Source organism: Fonsecaea monophora (assembly GCF_001642475.1).
Source record: "Fonsecaea monophora strain CBS 269.37 chromosome Unknown Scaff132, whole genome shotgun sequence".
Lineage (NCBI taxonomy): Eukaryota > Fungi > Ascomycota > Eurotiomycetes > Chaetothyriales > Herpotrichiellaceae > Fonsecaea > Fonsecaea monophora.
The window spans coordinates 42,185-60,388 of NW_019174063.1; the positions used below are offsets into that span (position 1 = coordinate 42,185).

The 18,204-nt window shown below is 51.4% G+C and overlaps 6 protein-coding genes across 6 annotated transcripts; 5 read left to right on the forward strand and 1 right to left on the reverse strand.

The window, feature by feature from the left end:
• Window positions 1-338: 338 nt before the first annotated feature.
• AYO21_10811 (hypothetical protein) lies at window positions 339-2,352 on the reverse strand (the record flags this gene model as incomplete). The annotated part of the gene is made up of 3 exons (XM_022660719.1): window positions 339-2,100; window positions 2,152-2,244; window positions 2,300-2,352. The coding sequence occupies 3 exons, from the start codon at window positions 2,350-2,352 to the stop codon at window positions 339-341; spliced, it is 1,908 nt and encodes a 635-aa protein (XP_022506976.1).
• Window positions 2,353-3,872: 1,520 nt separating this feature from the next.
• AYO21_10812 (hypothetical protein) lies at window positions 3,873-5,135 on the forward strand (the record flags this gene model as incomplete). The annotated part of the gene is made up of 1 exon (XM_022660720.1): window positions 3,873-5,135. One exon carries the CDS (start codon window positions 3,873-3,875, stop codon window positions 5,133-5,135), a length of 1,263 nt encoding a protein of 420 aa, XP_022506977.1.
• Window positions 5,136-6,009: 874 nt separating this feature from the next.
• On the forward strand, window positions 6,010-7,086 carry AYO21_10813 (hypothetical protein; the record flags this gene model as incomplete). The annotated part of the gene is made up of 1 exon (XM_022660721.1): window positions 6,010-7,086. One exon carries the CDS (start codon window positions 6,010-6,012, stop codon window positions 7,084-7,086), a length of 1,077 nt encoding a protein of 358 aa, XP_022506978.1.
• A 1,076-nt stretch (window positions 7,087-8,162) lies between these two features.
• Window positions 8,163-9,828, forward strand: AYO21_10814 (hypothetical protein; the record flags this gene model as incomplete). Its single annotated transcript, XM_022660722.1, has 2 exons — window positions 8,163-9,486; window positions 9,686-9,828. 2 exons carry the CDS (start codon window positions 8,163-8,165, stop codon window positions 9,826-9,828), a joined length of 1,467 nt encoding a protein of 488 aa, XP_022506979.1.
• A 2,078-nt stretch (window positions 9,829-11,906) lies between these two features.
• AYO21_10815 (pyruvate kinase) lies at window positions 11,907-13,810 on the forward strand (the record flags this gene model as incomplete). Its single annotated transcript, XM_022660723.1, has 7 exons — window positions 11,907-12,024; window positions 12,092-12,136; window positions 12,196-12,242; window positions 12,292-12,372; window positions 12,424-12,545; window positions 12,595-13,428; window positions 13,483-13,810. 7 exons carry the CDS (start codon window positions 11,907-11,909, stop codon window positions 13,808-13,810), a joined length of 1,575 nt encoding a protein of 524 aa, XP_022506980.1.
• A 1,121-nt stretch (window positions 13,811-14,931) lies between these two features.
• Window positions 14,932-17,914, forward strand: AYO21_10816 (hypothetical protein; the record flags this gene model as incomplete). The annotated part of the gene is made up of 3 exons (XM_022660724.1): window positions 14,932-15,159; window positions 15,222-16,659; window positions 16,710-17,914. 3 exons carry the CDS (start codon window positions 14,932-14,934, stop codon window positions 17,912-17,914), a joined length of 2,871 nt encoding a protein of 956 aa, XP_022506981.1.
• Between the last annotated feature and the right edge of the window lie 290 nt (window positions 17,915-18,204).

Genomic DNA, 18,204 nt, shown 5'->3' on the forward strand with positions numbered 1-18,204 from the left:
GTGGAGGAGAAAATAATTGCTCGTTGGAGAAGCTCCAGCGCAAGGCTGAGCCCCCACAGCTCTCCGCTATCGGAACAACCTCAACCTCGTTGGGGAGACGAGCTTCTTTTGACAAGGCTTTGCGACCATGCAAACCACATGTACGTGCTAGGCTACTGACGTCCTCGCCATCATTTCAATATGCATCATCACGGTCACGACTTTGTATACGCATTTAGTGCCCTACCAAGCATGAGCCATAGCAACCAAAGTCACATCCATACACAAAATACCAAAAGTATAGCCCCAGAACCGTCAGTCGTCTTAGATTTAACCTCATGATATATCGGGAATTAACGTCAACCATTTCTTCTTTCCAAAAGCAATGCCAAGTTCTCCAACTGAGCATTGAAAGACACGACCCTGTCCAAAATGCCTTGTCCCGAGACATTGCTGATCGATGTTGTAACGTCTCGGATGAGGAACTCAATACCATCATCTTCGACATCTGAGTTTCTGTCCATCTCCTGCTCCACGCGCATAGCAGCTTCACTGAGCGTCCATTTTGCTCTTGTAGACTCTTCGCACTGCCAATGTCGTCGTCTGAGGGTGTCACATTTCAAGGCAACCTGTTCGCGCTCCCTCTTTAACTCGATGTAATCTGCTTGTAGAGCTGCTTTCTCCCGCTTAGACTTCCGAACACGGGCTTCCAGGTTGATGCGATTCTCTACGGCCTCAGACATTGCAAACAATTCATCATCAAGGTCTTTTCCGAAGGCTTCGAGAGCGCTTCGCTTGTTGTTCAGCGATGTCCTTTTATTGGGCTGCGTAACTTCAGGTATGCGGTCAATCGCGTTTGAAATTGTTTCGCGACAAATCTGGGCCAGCACGTCTACCACGTTGGGTTGAGCCCGATCCCTTGCCCGGTGTGCATTCTCCATTGGAGCTTCGTCGTCTTCGTGGATAGTCGGCAATATCGAGAAGCCAGTCAGCCGGTGCGTGAGAATAGGAAAGGTAGTCACGGTTTTGTCGCCTGTGGAAATTTCCGCTGGACTTTCTCGGTAGCTCTGTCGGCGAGTCTTTCTCTTGCCTTTCGTACTTGCAGCAGGCGTTTCGACTTCAGGAGAGCTTTGTTCAATGTACGAGCCATCGTCCTCATCTCCTTTGTCAGGTGTTTGTTCGCGATCAGAGGCTGGAGTTGCTGCTCTCATATTCCTTTTGCTCCCAAGTTTGCTATACTTGATAATCCGATCTGCCAGAAGCTTAGCCCCAGGTAATGGAGTTTCCTCAACCGGCGTTTCAGAAGTAACAGCAGGCGACTGCTCCTTCGACGCATCCACAGCCTGACTGTGAGTAGACGAACGACGTCTCTTACGCTTTAAGGTTAGGGACCTTCTTTTTTTCCGCTTTTGCTGCTTGGAAGAGCCGTGCTTGTCCAAGTCTAGTGGTTTATCATCATGCAGGAATTGTTGACGCGTGTCTTCAGCCTCTACGAGTAGGGCTTCAGAAGCAGATTCATCGATATCTTCCTCCACAGCAGACAGCGCAAGCAGAATTCGTCCGCTTTTTGTGGTCTGTAGGCCCGAATCCTCACGGTTTGGCTTCGGGGTATTAGTGTTAGGCGTCTCGTTCTCCTTCTCGTGCTTAGGCTGTGGAACGAACAATGGGGATGTCGGAGAGTGTGCCTCTGCCTGGCTTATGGAGTGAGACACTTGGACGTCATTGTCCTCCGCAATCGTGAATGGTCGGTTGGAACTTGTCCTCTGTGAAGCTCGTCTCGTGGGCGTCGGCTTAACGATCTCTGGTAGAGATTGTGGAGTCGGCGTAACAACGGCTGGGGATAATTTCCTTCTTTTGTTAGAGCGAGTGCTTGTCTCTCCATGTTCATCATTTATTTCTAGTGACTGCGGCTCGGGCGCAGGCGCTGAAGGTTGAGCGGAGTTTAGTCTGCTTGAATATCGTCTGGTCGTTCTTGTGGACGTCGATGATTGTCTATGTCTGGTCGGCGTATTTGATGGCTGGCGCGAAGTCGACCTTCGAGGCTGTGGTGTCTTGGTGTGCGTACGCTGGGCCGGAGTAGGAAAAGAAATACCAAAGTCGACATTGTCAATCTTGCGAGACCTGAGCAAGGCACGTTAGAGGTGTAGACCAGGTGGAGGACGACTATCATACCCGGCGCCCCTCTGTCGCATTTGTTGGCGCTCCAGCCTATTGTCACCCAACCCAAAATTAATGCCAAACTCAGCAGTCGAAACAGCGCGCGATCTGGGATTGTCAGCGTCGAGTTAGCTTTGTGTGGTTTGAGCAGAATGTAACGAACCCAGCACCTCGCTGCCGCATCTGCGCTCGATCTTGCCGGCTGTAAGAGGCCATGGTATTTGGTGGAGGTCATTGATACCTCGAGGAATCGTTGCGGTAACGTATATTCGATGATCATTGGCGAGGACAATCGGCGGCGATGACGACGACCATGAACCAGCACTCAAGCAGCTGGTCGCAGTCGATACAGATTGGTACCAAAGTGGGACGATCTGGTGGACGCGCAGACACGCGTCAAGGGTATCAACAAACACCCGTTGAGCCGATTACCCAAATGGCTTGGCGGTCACAACCAGTGCATCAACAACGCCATGTCTGATGCTCTCATCCACCTACTGTCCTATGCGAGGCGACGGATTTTCCAGGTACCCCAGGCCACAGCACCCCGCTACAGGCATCCCTATCCATTTGTTTCTAAGGTTCTCGCTTAATCTTGTCACCAAGTGGTACGCGTTTAGTTATGCTGCGAAGAAGTCGCAATATCACACCATGGCGTCCCAAAAGCCTATTAATAGTATTCGCATCGAAGTCAGTCCATCATGCAGGCAGATTCTGTAGTGCCTCTCCATGCCCGGGTCAAGCTGAACTTAGGAATCTCCATATATCTTCGGCTGGGTCATAAGAATGGTGATCGGATCCAACCAGCTGCTCAGGCTGCCAGTCAACGTCTCTTTTGGTTTTTTGCACCAAATCTAACGACAGCCTCCACACGACCCGCGTCTGGCTTATCACAATCAATCGTCTTTGTTGCCATGACATCTTCCCTGACATAATCTGCCCTCGAACCATAATCAAGATTGTTAAATCGGCGTGGGAACCACGAAGTGAAGATGTGTGGCGTTCTTCTTGATCGATTTGATCACTCACCAACGGCTTCTAGTTCGTAATGACTCTGAGTAATACAATTGTATACAGTGATGCCTTTTACAGAACCGACCGTAGGCTCTCGGTTCCTGTCCTTTCACCTGGCCCAGGTCCTTGTATATGCCAGTGATCCCCTAGCTGAGCGATTGAGGTCTTGGCGTTTTTACTACAACCGGAATAGACTGTTGTCTCTCTCCTTTACGTACAAGTGGATATATGTAAATCATAGCGAAAGAGTAATTGTAGAGGTACACAATATCAGATGTACAGCCCTCCACGTAATACTTTGTGCAATCCCTACCTGACGTGCCGTTGTCCCCAGCGGAGACTAGCCGCTCGCGGCATACCCGGACTTTTCAAACACGGACCCAACGGTGGCGAAGCTCAATAGACGCGCCACCAGCGCCACATGATGCAGGTACCGGCCAACCGAACCACTCACATGTCTCAGACTAAGTCAGCCCCCCTGAACATCCCCCACATGTGACGGTCGTATGGATATGTGAATGGAGTATGTGTACTCGGTAAATAACATGGCCAAAGCACTTTTCATCCCTTGACTGAATTTTCCTCTTCTGCACTCATCTTCATTCTTTGAATTATCCTTCATTGTTCTTTGGTTGTGTACTTCAGTCATTCATTTTTAAATAGTATCTTAAGACATTCTTTCCTCAGTATTTGTTTGACACGCCCTCACAGACGCTCCCAACATGAAGAGCTCCCTCCTTGCTATTCTAGGTGGTGCGTCCACCGCCCTTGCCGCCGTCAAGGGGTACAACTATGCCTCTCAAGGTCAAACCTACGACTCGTTTCTGAGCCAATTCAAGACCGCCGCGTCCCTGGCTGGCACCAGTGACTTTACCAGTGCAAGATTGTATACAATGATTCAGGAAGGGACAACCGACACCCCAAGCTCTGCATTCCAGGCTGCCATTGATACCAAGACAACCCTTCTGTTGGGCCTGTGGGCATCCGTAGACCAGACGGCCTTCAACAACGAACTCAACGCTCTCAAATCAGCCATTTCCCAGTACGGTTCGGATTTTGCAGACCTTGTCGTTGGCATCTCGGTGGGAAGCGAGGACCTCTACCGCATCTCCCCCACTGGCATTGCCGCCAACAGCGGCATCGGTCAGTCCCCTGACGTTCTGGTCGACTACATCAGTCAGGTCCGCGACACCATCAAGGACACCTCTCTTGGCTCTGCGCCTGTTGGTCACGTTGACACCTGGAATGTCTATGTCAATGCCACCAATAACCCAGTCATCGACTCCTGCGATTTCCTGGGTCTCGATGAATACCCCTACTTTCAAACAACCGATGCCAACAGTATAGACAATGGTGGATTCCTTTTCTTCCAGGCCTACGACAAGGTCGCAGCCGTTGCCCAGGGGAAGCCGATCTGGATCACCGAGACTGGATACCCAGTGTCTGGACCCACCTCTAATCTCGCTGTCCCCGGCGCGGATGACGCCGCAGAATACTGGCAGCAGGTTGCGTGTGCCCTCGAAAACCGTGGCATCGATTTCTGGTGGTATATTCTCGCTGACGAGGGCGCCTCTCCATCGTTCGGCGTGAGTAGCAACGGTAAACCCCTTTACAACCTCGCCTGCAATTCCACAGCAGGCTACACATCTGCTTCATCAAGCGCATCGGCTACCTCTGGATCTGGCAATGGCACTGCAACCTGGCACAACTCTGGTTTATCGACTTCCACAGCCACTGGCAGTGCTTCGGCCACAACAGGAGGTAGCAGCCCCAGCGGTGCTTCCGGGGCCACTGCAACTGGGTCTCTCATATCTGGTGCGACCGGACAGGCTTCTGGCTCTGCTGGTGCAACCGCGACCGCAACTACCGCCGAGGAATCATCTAGTACTTCCGCTTCAACTTCCTTCACGGGAGCTGCTTCTAGGGCCGACGGATCCATGGCAGGTCTAGCCATTGGCGCCCTCGCCGCTGCTTTGTTCTGGTAGACATCGTTCAACCGAACGGAAATACTCCCGTTTGACCGGTCTCGCAGCGAAATTATTGTTTCTCTTTCGACTCTGTTGTACATTTCGCATGTATTGTCGTCGACGGAGGTCTCGCAATCTGAGGTCTTGGGAGGCCTCTTACAAATCTTCATCGTTCTGGCGCCCGACTGGATGCTCTTTGTTCTCAAGCCGCATTTATAGTTAATCTCATGATTAACGGATCTCTTCCCCCAGTATCTACTCGCTCTTGCAGGGATGGCTCATGTACGAAATCTTTACCGAGGGTGATGTTAAAAATTCGGGCTACAGTCTCGAGCTCACAATCTGGGTGGGACATATATAAAAGTGATGGATAGGTTTTCGCAGTTTAAGGAATATATCAGACCAGGATATTACTAAGCATGGCTCGGTGATCAGGCTGAATTCACCAATAGACTTCCTAAAAGTATGCCTTTTCGTATTCATTGCACACTATACGTGGCAGGTGTTTCGAAGGTGTTGTCCATTTAATAGCACTTTTAGGTTGATTGACGTGGAGCCCACTGAAGCGTACAGCTAGCCGCAAATTGGATATTGGCGCTTGCCAGAGAGCCAGAAGCAGCTGTGGACGTGTATATAGGGGCGACTTCAAGCATAAGTTGGAGTAAAGGCAACGCATCAAACGAGAAAACAACGACGATGCGACAAAGTTGGGGACTAACAAGGGGGATAATCTTGGCGCCGGGCTGCGGAGAAACAATTTTTGAAGTCTGACCCCGGCGAGCCAATAATCTCAATCGCATTTCTCTAACATGGCAACAGCGGTTGAGAGGTGGACTATGGACACCATTGTATCACATTCGATCTGAAAAGAGTAGGCGATTCCCTAGAAGAGATGGGCTGGTTCTGGGGTGGGAGAAACGCTCAAAATGATCCCGCAAAGGCCCTCGACGACGATCTCAAGCAGTTCTTAAAAGAGCAACAACCACGTCCATATGTCCCAGCTGAAGCTCCTGCGGAACCGTCAGAGCCACCACAAAACCTCGCTCCCACCTCGAAGCCCTCCGAGCAGACTGTTGCTGATGAGGCACAACCTCCTGAAGACAAGCCGCTGCCAAAAGAATCGCTGTTCCAGGATGGCAGATACAAGCACATCTGGAAGACCTACATCCCACAAGACGAGATCATTGCAGCTACGTCCACGCCTGTGGAGAGAGTACTTTCAGCAAGAAAAGACAGAAATCAGTCCATACACAAAGCCGCACTGGAGAACTGCGCCTTCGAGGAGGAAATGCAACAGATCTGCCTCAAGGGCGGCAATGTAACGGACAGAATACGCGGAAGAATGACCATGTGCCATGAAGAGACAAAGGCCTTCAACCGCTGCTACACACTGCAGGCCAAGTTTCTGCAAGCGCTGGGATATATGACCAACGCCGGTAGCTCTGTCGAGGACGAAGAGAAGATCCAAATGCATGCGGACAAGTTGTATCACAGAATGATGGACTACGAGGCGCAAGTGGACGAGGCAAAACGGAACAACCAGCCCATCCCTCCCCTCTCATCGCTCTTCAACCCCAAGCGACCTGCCCCAACACTGGAACAAATGGCATTGCCTAGGGCGATGGAGGACAAGATGAAAAAGCCCCTGCACGAATATCCTCCGCACGAGCGGGAGCTGGCCGCACGAGCAGCGCTTCAGGAAGCGAAGTTGACGGACCTATACGCCGAAGATCTTTTCAAGTACAGTGTCACGATGAACGAAGATCGGAAGAATCGACAAGTCTTTCTAACGAGAGTGTTTGGTGAGACTATCGGAAAATTTTTGATCCCTGATCCTCCCAAAGACCCGAACATCAAGCCTTACAGCATTGAACAGCTGGAGCGGGAGATCTGGAAGGAAGAAGACCGGCCGTCGTCGTTACCACATGCGCAGAAGCTGGAACCTGTCGAGACGAAATCTAGTGGCTGAGGGCCATTATGATGAAAGAAGAAGCGACTTTGAAAAGCCCTTCACCCAAAAAGAATTCTCATGGATTCTGTGCCGAGAACAATGTTGCAGCGGATTTGAGTCCGGGACACCTTGGTCTTCAGAGCACGGTGGCGATGGCAATGGGCTGTTGACCATGTACCAGAAGTTTGGTCATGATGCACCATCAACCGTGCGCTCACTTTCCTGATGTCGCATTGAAGATGGATTGTCCGCACGAAGGATGCAACAGAAAGGCCCTTCATCTCAGTCTCCATGATGCGGAAAACGGTGCCAACCGCACCGGTTGATGCTGGCCCAGCAACAAGAGGCCTAGTACAGTTAAGATCCAGCACTGAAGAGGTGAGCACAAGCCTTATCTTCGGGCGGAATCCATGGGAGAAGGAAGAACTATCGATGGATGTATTAGTTAGTGTTGTAAAGAATGCTTCGCTGGACTGGTTGATATCCATGTACTTGTAGGCGAGTTGCCGGCCTCTGTAAGCAAGGGAGCTGCGGTTGATCCCCACGCAGCCTGTATAAGATCCCCTCTGAACAAGTCTCTTGACCCTTTTCAGCTTCCACCTTGTATTTTCATCAAGACATGGCAAGCATGGGCGACCTGTTGATCATAGCGGGGCGTCCCGTGCATGCGGCCTACGACGGGTGGCTTGCTGGATTCTCACCTTCCTGATCAGTCAAGGCTTCGACTTCGCCATCGGCTGCATCTTCCAATCCAACTTCGACTCTTCAGATCGCGTGCTCGTCAGCTCGACTCTTGAGAGCCAAACGCGCCCAGAGCAGCAAAAGAAAAGCTGGGATTTGGTACAAAAAGGCGGGGTGAATGGAGGCATCGATCTTCAGGTATTTGGCTGTTTCTCCGAGAAAAATGTATGTTGGGTTACCGCATATGTGATGGTTAATTCCCCATCAACTACCGAGTCATTCACCTTTGTTCCTTTAATCTATCCATCAATGTCGATGAACCCATACTGAGCAACATCACTGATTTCACCATCAGACCTCTAGGGTCGTAGGACCGACCCCTCTGGAAGTTAGAGCAGGCAACACATAGAAAAATGGAGTCCGACAATGCCACTTCCACGACAAGCACCAAGTCGGTAGGCCATCAGAAAGGAGCCCTGGTGCGACTCCCTTCGGAGATTCTCTATCAAATTCTCTGCCATCTGCCATGCCAGTCACTTGTCTCGGTCTCTCGCAGCTGTCGTCGATTACGAGGGCTGGCCTCCAACGACTTTCTCTGGGCTAACCTCCTTCGCCCGAATATCCCAGCCCAAGACTTTCCCTCGGACCCGTATCCTTCATCATCCTTTCGCGATTTGTACATTACGCATCACCCCTACTGGTTTGTCCCTCGAAACAAGATATGGATCTCTGACGAACCGCATATCGGTCGCGTGATGATCTGCCGTTTCGACCCGCGGCGAGGCTGTATTGAGGGCTATCGACTGCTAGCCGAGAGGACTCCATCCATGGGTATCCTCTGGCCTTATGAACCTGGCGTGGTGATTCACAACTTTAATCCACGTGTACATCTCTGGCTGGACGACCCGATCCTCAAACTACCACATGACATTGTTCCCTTCAATACTCGTCAGGGCTGGTGGGGAGCCGAGATCAAGATGACAGTTGGACGGCCTGGACATAACACATCCGCCTCATTCTTTCTGAGCAGAGACATTCCTCCACAGTTGCAGAACAAGTCCATGACTCTGTGGCCACCAAGTACAATTCCTAATATGCCTCGGGTGCGTGCCGCCAGCCTTGATAACTTCCGAGGATCGGGCCATAAGCCGCAGAAACACGATCAGATCTCGCAAACCACCTTTCGTTTGAGGCACTGGAGTCAATTCTCAACAGGCAGGGCACTCTTCGGGATCCGGATAGGCGAAGAAGTCTCTACGTGGAGCACCATCGACCCCGCGCTGTACACGCCGACGAAGGAAAAGCCTTACCAAGGTATTTTCGTGGGCGATTATGCAGGCCACGGTTGCGAATTCTTGCTGGTCATACAATCGGACAAAGGGCCCGAAATCCCTGAACATCGACCTACAGACGCCCATCTAAGAGGACTCATCGGGTTGCCTCCTGAGGGCGAGGAGGCCGAACCGGAAGCACCGGTGCTTGCTCAGCAAACAGCCGAACAACTGTCTCAATACCAGCGTGACATGATGGCAATGCACGAAGACGAAGGCATATACAAGGGCTCCATCATGGCGGTCAAACTCACGGGGGATCCGCATGTCCCAAGGGGAGAGTACACCTTTGTGGCGGACGACATCGGCCCTGGCGGACTGATCAGAATCGCAGAGGAACATCCGTTCAGAGGCTCGAGGGTGGTGAAAAGTAAAGGCCATGTCGCCGCTAGGGGATTCCAGAACGGTGAGTTTTACAGAAACGTCAGCCCCTTACTTGTTCCTTCCAAGGACGGTGAATATATACATATCATAGCATTTGCTGTGAACAGCAGTACCCTGAATTCCTCGATCTTCCCTCTTCTCTCCTGGTCGTTGGCCGCGCGACCCAAACATTCTTACCAAGGCGGCTCAAGTGCTAATTCATCTTGATTGATTCGCTGCAGACGAGTACATTCCCTCTCAGCTCATCATGATTTCTCCCAACAAACTGGCTCAGTACTGGGTGCCTTACGGCCATATCTCCTTCTACCAGAGGATCGATCTCGACCGGCTGATCGACGCCACGTTTCGAGGGGCCCACGAGTAACGACTAGGTTGCAGCAGACAAGACGAAGAGCCACTACCACAATGGACTTTGAGAGGAAATATGGGGTGATTCCACATACACGCAGCATGGAGTTGGTGCTAGATTAGCTATGTATTGTTCATATGATGCTGGACGACATGTGTGATTGCTTTTTCCCCCTTTACAGGTATGTATCACGATGGTTCTTTTTGGGTGGGTTGCAAATGGACGGGTAAAGGCCAGGTTGTTCACGGTCATTCGGTTTTGCAAATAAGACTCGAAAATATCTCGATCGATCTCATGGGTCGGGCAGGGAGTGTTCTATAGATTTTCTAGAGCAATGTATTTCATCGACTTTTTCCCGCGCTGATATTTCGAAAGGGGTCTGGTTCAGCGGTAACGAGGTTCCTGTTCAACGGCATATTGGCTAAAGTCATCTGGCCAACTAGCATAGCGACAAAGAACTATTTTCTCCTACGCCCGGCCTAAAAGAGGAGTCGAGGGTGTCGCAAAGCAGAATTCCCCAGGCGGTGTCCGCCCAAACAGACAGATATGCATTCCATCAGCGCGTGTCCCGTCCCTTCTCCATTGACGCCAGATTGTCATGCTACTTTCCGATTCTTAGAGTCTTCTTGTATAGTCTTATAAAGTCATCATTCCACCTCCTGCTTTTCATCTGCGAAGGGGGAAAAGGCTACCCCCATTCGAAGCTTTTCGTATGGTGGGTGCATCGGCTCAGAAAAGCGTGATTTCGTGTCTTCATTGGCCTCATCGCCTCCGCTCGAACCAACTACTGCTGCCCATGAGGGCCACGCTCTGGTCCATCACCCATTCGCCCACGCCGAGATAACGGTCGACCCAGGTTTGGAGTTCTTTGCTTTCGCCGAGCGAGGAGGCCTTGACACTGGTTGGTCTGTTGTGTCAGATGTCAAGATATCAGGATCAGTGAGTTTTTGAAAGATAGTAGTAGAACGGAGAAATAAAAGGAAAGGAAAGAGAGTGCGGGAGAGAAAGGCTGAAAGATGTCGGCTGTACGTACGTGAGACCGGTGCTTCTCTTGATCCCCGCGAGAAATGCGGAGATCAGGACGGCGTCAAAGGCGTAGTGGGTGAGGCGTCCGAGCTATGCATGTTGTCGGTCCGCAGATTCCAAGGTCTGACAGGGTTTGATGGGAACTTACCACCATGGCGACGGAGATTGGAAAGATCTTGCTATGATATTGGGTAGAGTCTGGGCTGCAGGTGTGGGAGAAGACGGAAACCAAGCCTGCCTGTTTGTTCACATGTGATGTTTAAGAATAAGAAAACAAAAGGTGGAGGTCGAGATGCGCCCCGAGGTCACCTGCGCAGGCACCAGGTCCACCTAGACCACAAGCCAGCCACCTAGCAGATCGCGGATTAACATTGTTGCGGCCCCGTGAGTCGCTTATCTTATCTCTCTTTTAAGCTGTTGACTCCTGCCCCTCAATGGGCTCGAAGCTTTGAAGCTGGCGGCCCCTCTCTTTCAGCTTTCCGCAAGGTTTCAATGGGCCCCCAAGCGGACCTCCCCATCTATTCATGTCCGGCACCAACCAACTCAGTAGCCGCCCCCCATGCGCAGATGGTGAATTTCATTAGCCTATTGTTCGCCTGATACTTCCAGCGTGTGAGTGCTGTGTCACCCCGTCGTGCCATCATCAATCCCTGATAAGCGTGACGTGAGCTCCATTCTGATTCAACCCTTTGGGGCCCAGCTGGTTAGCTAGCCTGGCAAGCCTGGGTTGGATTCAACCGTTGCTTCTGCGAGAGGGGGGCTCCCATTATTTTTTTTGCTGGGCGGTGATACCTTCAACCGCAACATTCATTCTTTATTGAACCCTTCTGAACCTCTTTCCTCCTACCATAGCTCGATAACCTCCTGAGTTCGACTGTGAGTATCTTGTCTCTTCCGTGTAAACCCTTCGTGTCCTGCGCTTGACAGACGTTGGTGACTAACGGAGTCTTGACGGGTAGTCCTTCGGCGGCCGACCACCGCTCTTTTTGAGAGCCAAAGCCCGCGACCCTGCCTTCTCTTGCCCAACTCTCACCGCTTGAACTGTATACCCAGATCAATTGAACAAAATGGGTGACGCTTTGGATCATCTCGCCAACCGCACCAAGCTGGAATGGCAGTGCAACCTCAACATCGACTACTTGCCAAAGAAGAATCACCGGCGGACTAGTATCATCTGCACCATTGGTATGTTTTCCTGTAAAGAGCAGCAACAATGCAGACAATTGAAGTTGATTGTGATCTTCCATAACAGGTCCCAAGACCAATTCGGCTGAGAAGATTACTATGCTGAGGAAGGGTATGTGGAAAGAGAACCATTTCAAAAGGAGGCGCATGAATACTGAACTCAGATCACAGCTGGTCTCAATGTCGTCCGCATGAACTTTTCTCACGGCTCTTACGAGGTATACACTGCTTGTTAATGCTGCGGCATCAATAGCTAATGCTCAACAGTACCACCAATCCGTCATTGACAACACCAGAAAGTCCGCAAAAGACTACCCAGGCCGCCCCGTTGCGATCGCCCTCGACACCGTGAGCAGAACCACAACTATTGACTAAAAGAATTTGGCTGACTTCTCATAGAAAGGACCTGAGATCCGAACAGGAAACACTCCTGGAGACGCAGATATTCCCATCAAGGCTGGCCTTGAACTGAACATCACCACCGACGACAAATATCAGACCGCCAGCGACGACAAGAATCTGTAAGTTGAAAGCCTGCAAACTGCAGCAGCAAGACTAACTGGGCGCCAGGTATATCGACTACAAGAACATCACCAAAGTGATCGATGTTGGCAAGTTGATCTACGTCGACGATGGCATCCAATCGTTCGAGGTCACCAAGGTCATTGATGACAAGACCCTTCGTGTGCGAGCTCTCAACGACGGACAGATCTCCTCCCGAAAGGGGGTAAACCTCCCTGGGACGGACGTCGACCTTCCGCCTTTGTCCAAGAAGGATATTGCCGATTTGGAGTTTGGTGTCAAGAATGGAGTTGACATGATCTTTGCCTCTTTCATCCGACGAGGAGACGATATCAAGCACATTCGACGGGTTCTGGGTGACAAGGGCAAGGAGATTCAGATCATCGCGAAGATTGAGAACCAGCAGGGAATGAACAACTTTGACGAGATTCTCGCCGAGACCGATGGTGTCATGGTTGCACGTGGTGACTTGGGTATTGAAATCCCGGCTGCGAAGGTGTTCATTGCCCAAAAGATGATGATCGCCAAATGTAACATGAAGGGCAAACCCGTTATTTGCGCGACACAGATGTTGGAGTCCATGACCAAGAATCCTCGACCTACCCGGGCCGAAGTTTCGGATGTGGCCAATGCTGTTCTCGATGGCGCCGACTGTGTGATGCTGTCTGGTGAAACCGCCAAAGGCGATTATCCTAAAGAAGCCGTCACCATGATGCACGAAACATGCCTGTTGGCCGAGGTTGCCATTCCCTACGCCAACTCGTTTGATGAGTTGAGAACCAGCTGCCCTCGTCCCATTGAGACGGTGGAATCCATTGCGATTTCTGCTGTGGGTGCAAGCATGGAACTGAATGCCGGCGCGATCCTTGTATTGACAACCAGGTAAGTCTCTACCAGCTATAGACTCGGATTTTAGTGACTGACATATACAACAAGTGGTTCTTCCGCGCGACTGCTCTCGAAATACCGTCCGGTGTGCCCCATCATCATGGTTACGCGCAACGCCATTGCTTCGCGCTATGCTCACCTGTACCGTGGAGTGTATCCTTTCCTATTCCCTGAACCGAAGCCCGACTTCCGTGGAGTTGATTGGCAACAGGATGTGGACAAGCGATTGAAGTGGGGTATTGCTCAGGCAATCAAGCTCGGTGTTCTGGGCAAAGGCGATAGCGTGGTTTGCGTTCAGGGCTGGAGAGGTGGCCAAGGTCATACCAACACCATCCGTGTCGTGCCTGCGGAGGAAGACCTGGGCCTGAAAGACTGACTAACCGTCGATGACTTTTTCACCGCACCTGAGAGACAGATGCCAGTTATGTCATCGTTTACTCCACCGCAGTCTCCGACGAGGGGAATGAGGCGCTTTTGAGCGAAAGCTGGGACAACAATGCAAGCCGGGATTGCTGACTGGACGAGAAAGGAGAGAGAAAGGCAAAGAATTGGGATTATTGTCCACCAGACTCATTATGCCTCAAGGCTCGGCAGGATTCCGTGTATGCATCGACTTTGAAGGGAAACTGAAGGATGGTTACTATCTTTTATGGACGACCGGTTCTATTATTCCTTACGAAAATGAAACATGAATGGCTCCCCAACATGCGCCTGGCACAAGTGATTCCAAGTGATGAGGAGCATTGGAAATTTCTGGGGCCTGTAGGTCAGCAGCAGCAGCTTATGGGCTGGTAGATGGATAGGGGGAAAGTACCGAGTACGATGGGGACGGTAGACGAAGTGCCATGGCCCTGTCCAGGAGGCGAAAAGCTTGACATACTTTAAGCCATTCAGGAGAGCCTGACATGTGGTACTCCAGCCCCCATTTCGCCATTTCGGAGAGAAAGCGTTATAGGCGTTGCCTGGTTATGGACAAAGGCCTGGAAGGATCAGCTGGCGGATGCTCCAGGTGCACCTGGCGCACATGGCGCAGCCTATGGCACTCTTCCCTGCTCAACGATGTTTCAAAAGTAAGGCGGGTGCTATTCCTGGGGCCAGACTGCATCTTCAATTTCCGTTTCAGATTCAGCCTAACTGCACTGAATTTATTTGCAGTTGCTCAAACAACACGCTGGCCATGTCCCAGAGCTGTACTTGGATCTATCTATCTTCCCTTTCTTTCTCTATTCCACTCTTACGAAAGTGATTAGGAGCGTGGGTTCTAAAGCGCGCTCGTTGTCACGTTGTACGAACCGCGTAACCGCACATTCCTACCAATCTGGCAGATCTCCGCACCTGCATCCAGCGGAACCGTCACCTGCGCTTTCGAGAGTCGGTTTTCGGGCGATTTTATTAGCATACAGCGACGCCTCTTCCTGTGCGAGCGACTGATTGGATTTACTTGATCGTCTATCATCATAGATGGGATCTGAGAATCCTCCCGCCGGAAGGCCAAAGATGCCCGGCTTCACAGATTCGTTCTGGTCCACGGACTATGCAGGAGGTCTGGGGGTGCTCTTTCAGAAGCTTCAGCAGGGCGTGGTGGAGAACCAACAGGTGCTCACAATTGCGAGCATGAGGGCAGATGCGGAAGAAATGTACAGCGACCGTCTCGGAGATATCGCACCGACCATTGATCGAATGACTGGCGGGTTTGCAAGAGATGATGGCGCAAGTACAAGAAAGGTACGAGTCAACTTCGAGCTTGGATCCATCCAACATAATTGCTAACGCTTTCTCCTATGTAGGCTTACGAAGGCGTCCGAGGCGAGATGGTCGAAGCCTCCAAAAACCATCGAAAAATCGCTGACAATATCCGCGAACTCGTGGTCAACCCCTTCTCGAGATGGTGTGATTCGCACGCTGCACGGATACAGAATTCGCAGGACGACCTGCAGGCTAAGATCAAGGCGCATGACAAGCAAGCAGAAGTGGTCAAGAAGCTAAGAAGCCAGTACTTCAACAAATGCAGATTGGTCGAGGATCTCGAGGAGGAGAATAAGATGGCATTTGCTGGGCCAGCGAAGGAGAGTCCCAAGCCACAAAGCCCCCCACCGCCAAAGATTGTCCTCCCAGAGGATGAAATCGACGAGTTACCTGTCGAGATCGGAGACGTCACATATCCGCCTGAAAAGCTGAAAGTGCTCCTTACCGACATGCTCGAGAAGATTCCCCTGGGTGAACACAAGGTTCCGATATTGGGTGTATATCAAAATGTATCCGCTGGTACGGATATTACCGATTACATCCAGAAACACATGAACGCGTCGAGTGTCGGGTACGCAGAGAAGATTGGACAAGATTTGATTGATCGCGGATTCTTGCGCCTGATAGGAAACATGGGCAATACATTTGCCAATAGTTCACGAATGAAATATCAGTGGAAGCCGCGGGCGTTCCAGCTCACCGGTGTACCAGAGAAGAGAAAGCCATTGAGCAGATCGACTACCGGTGCGTCGGCAGATGGAATCTTGGAGTCGCCAACAGTCGGTAACATCACCGAGACCCTGCAGAGCTGGAACCCTTTGAACAACCCATTCCCCAACGAGACGCCGGCGGAGCGGCTGAAGCGTGAGGCCCACGAGGCAGACGAGAAATACAAGGCAGCCGTTCGGAGACTTGATCTGCTGAGATGCAACCTTGAAGAATCGATGATGGACCATCTCAAATTCCTCGAGCGATGCGAAACAGATCGTCTGAAGGCCATCAAGTCTGTGATCCTGGACTTTTCGGGTGCTATCAGCAACAGTATCCCATCTTTCCAGAGCCAGGTTGATCATATGATGCTGTACCAGGAAACCATCCAGCCACTGGGAGACTTGCGATATCTGCTCGAGAACTACAGGACAGGTGCATTCATCCCCAAAGTCACACCTTACGAAAACTATTACGGAAGCGTGGATGATCAGACTTTTGGTGTTGACCTGGAGGCAAGAGCGAGAGCGGATCGAAAACGAGTGCCCATCATTGTTACTTCTATACTAACATTCCTCGATAACCATTACCCTGACCTAGAGGGGGACGAAGCCAGGCGGAATATCTGGCTGGTGGATGTCCCATTGGCAGCGACTCATCACCTACGAAACCAGGTCAATAATGGTGCTCCAGTGCCTCGGGAGGTTCTTGAGAAATATGAGATGCCCATCATTGCGAGTTTGCTGAAGTTGTACCTTCTTGAGTTACCAGGTCAGTCTATCCTAACATTTAGTAAAAGAATGACCGCTGACTCTCGGCAGATTCGCTTGTCTCTTCTCAAGTGTACGAAATCATCAAGACGATCTACGCAACGACATCCGACGCAATCCCAAATCCCATCTCCACCGAGTCAGTTGACGCCTTGCCGAGAATCAAGGTCTTGCAATCTACCCTTGGCCAGCTTCGCCTCAATAATATTGCCACTCTCGACGCCATAACCACACATTTCACCCGTTTGATTGACCTGACCTCAGCGGACGAAGCCTATGTTTCGGCACTTGCCACTGTCCTAGCTCCATGTATATTACGCCCACGGACCGAGAACTCCTTGACCCTGGAAGAGCGGCATGCGTATCGTCTAATCCGTGACCTGTTCGACCATAAAGAAGCCATCTTCGGTGAGCTCAAGCGGCAGTCGTCCACGCTGTCAGGATCAAACAGTCTATCCCACCGTCAACGTGCCGTCAGCACTACAGATGAAAGCTCTCGACGAGCAAATATGGAGGCTCGCGCACGGGCTATCACGGAACAGAGAGGGCAAAGGCAACGAGAAAAGTCGCCCGCGCCTACGAACCGACACAGGCGAGATAAGAGCACGGATGGGAGCGTGGGTCGGTTCCCCGTCGTGGCGAGCCCCAGACCCGATGGGAGTCATGGACGAAGCGTAAGCAGTGTGGGCTTGCCATCTGCTACGAAACGAGGCAGTCTGGAAGTTCCTGGAAGCAACGAGTCCTCGCCAATTCAGACACGGAATCAGAATGCAGTAGAGAGGAACGCAGCTACTCCGCCAACGGCACGAAACCTTGAGGGTCTGGTTTCAAGTACAGTCACCACCAACGGCCAAAGCCTCAGCCACGAGCATATGCTTTCTTCTCCAGATTCGATCACAAGCGCGAGCCTGAATCTACCTGGCACATTCAGTGGAGGAGGGCCAGGCCCGCACATTCCGCCACCACTAGACGATGATGATCATGATCAGGAATCCGACACCTCCCCGGTTCCTGCACCTACAAGCTCAAATGCTGGATCACGGCCGGGATCACTCAAGAGAGTCGCAGTGACAGGTGACCGCAAGCCAGTCGGTGTGTCGAGATCGGCAGTTTCAGGGAGCCTGAGCAGACGACTTGGCAACTCGGGGGTTGGTAGTGGTGACGTGAACGAGGATGCAGGCTCAACCCATCCTGCAGCAAGCGGCCAGGCGCACGGCGTCCAGCTTGTTGACAAGGCTATGGATGACTTCTCCTAATCGAAATTATTAATAACGAGACAGCCACGTGTTGTATGAAGGGACTGGGACTTTGTCAGCGTATACTGGGAGTTTGTCCGGGATGGTCAGTTCAATGTAACGAGAACCAAGAGATTTTGTGCATCAGCTACGGAAGCAAGCCCTGGATGACATTCGGATTACTATGTCGTGGCGGCAAGGGGGGACGCTATATTATGGATGTTCCCTCCTTTCAGGTTCCAGTCACAGGGCAGAACGGACGAGAATTTCTTGATATGATGGACACGGCACTGAGGGAGGAACCTGGACAA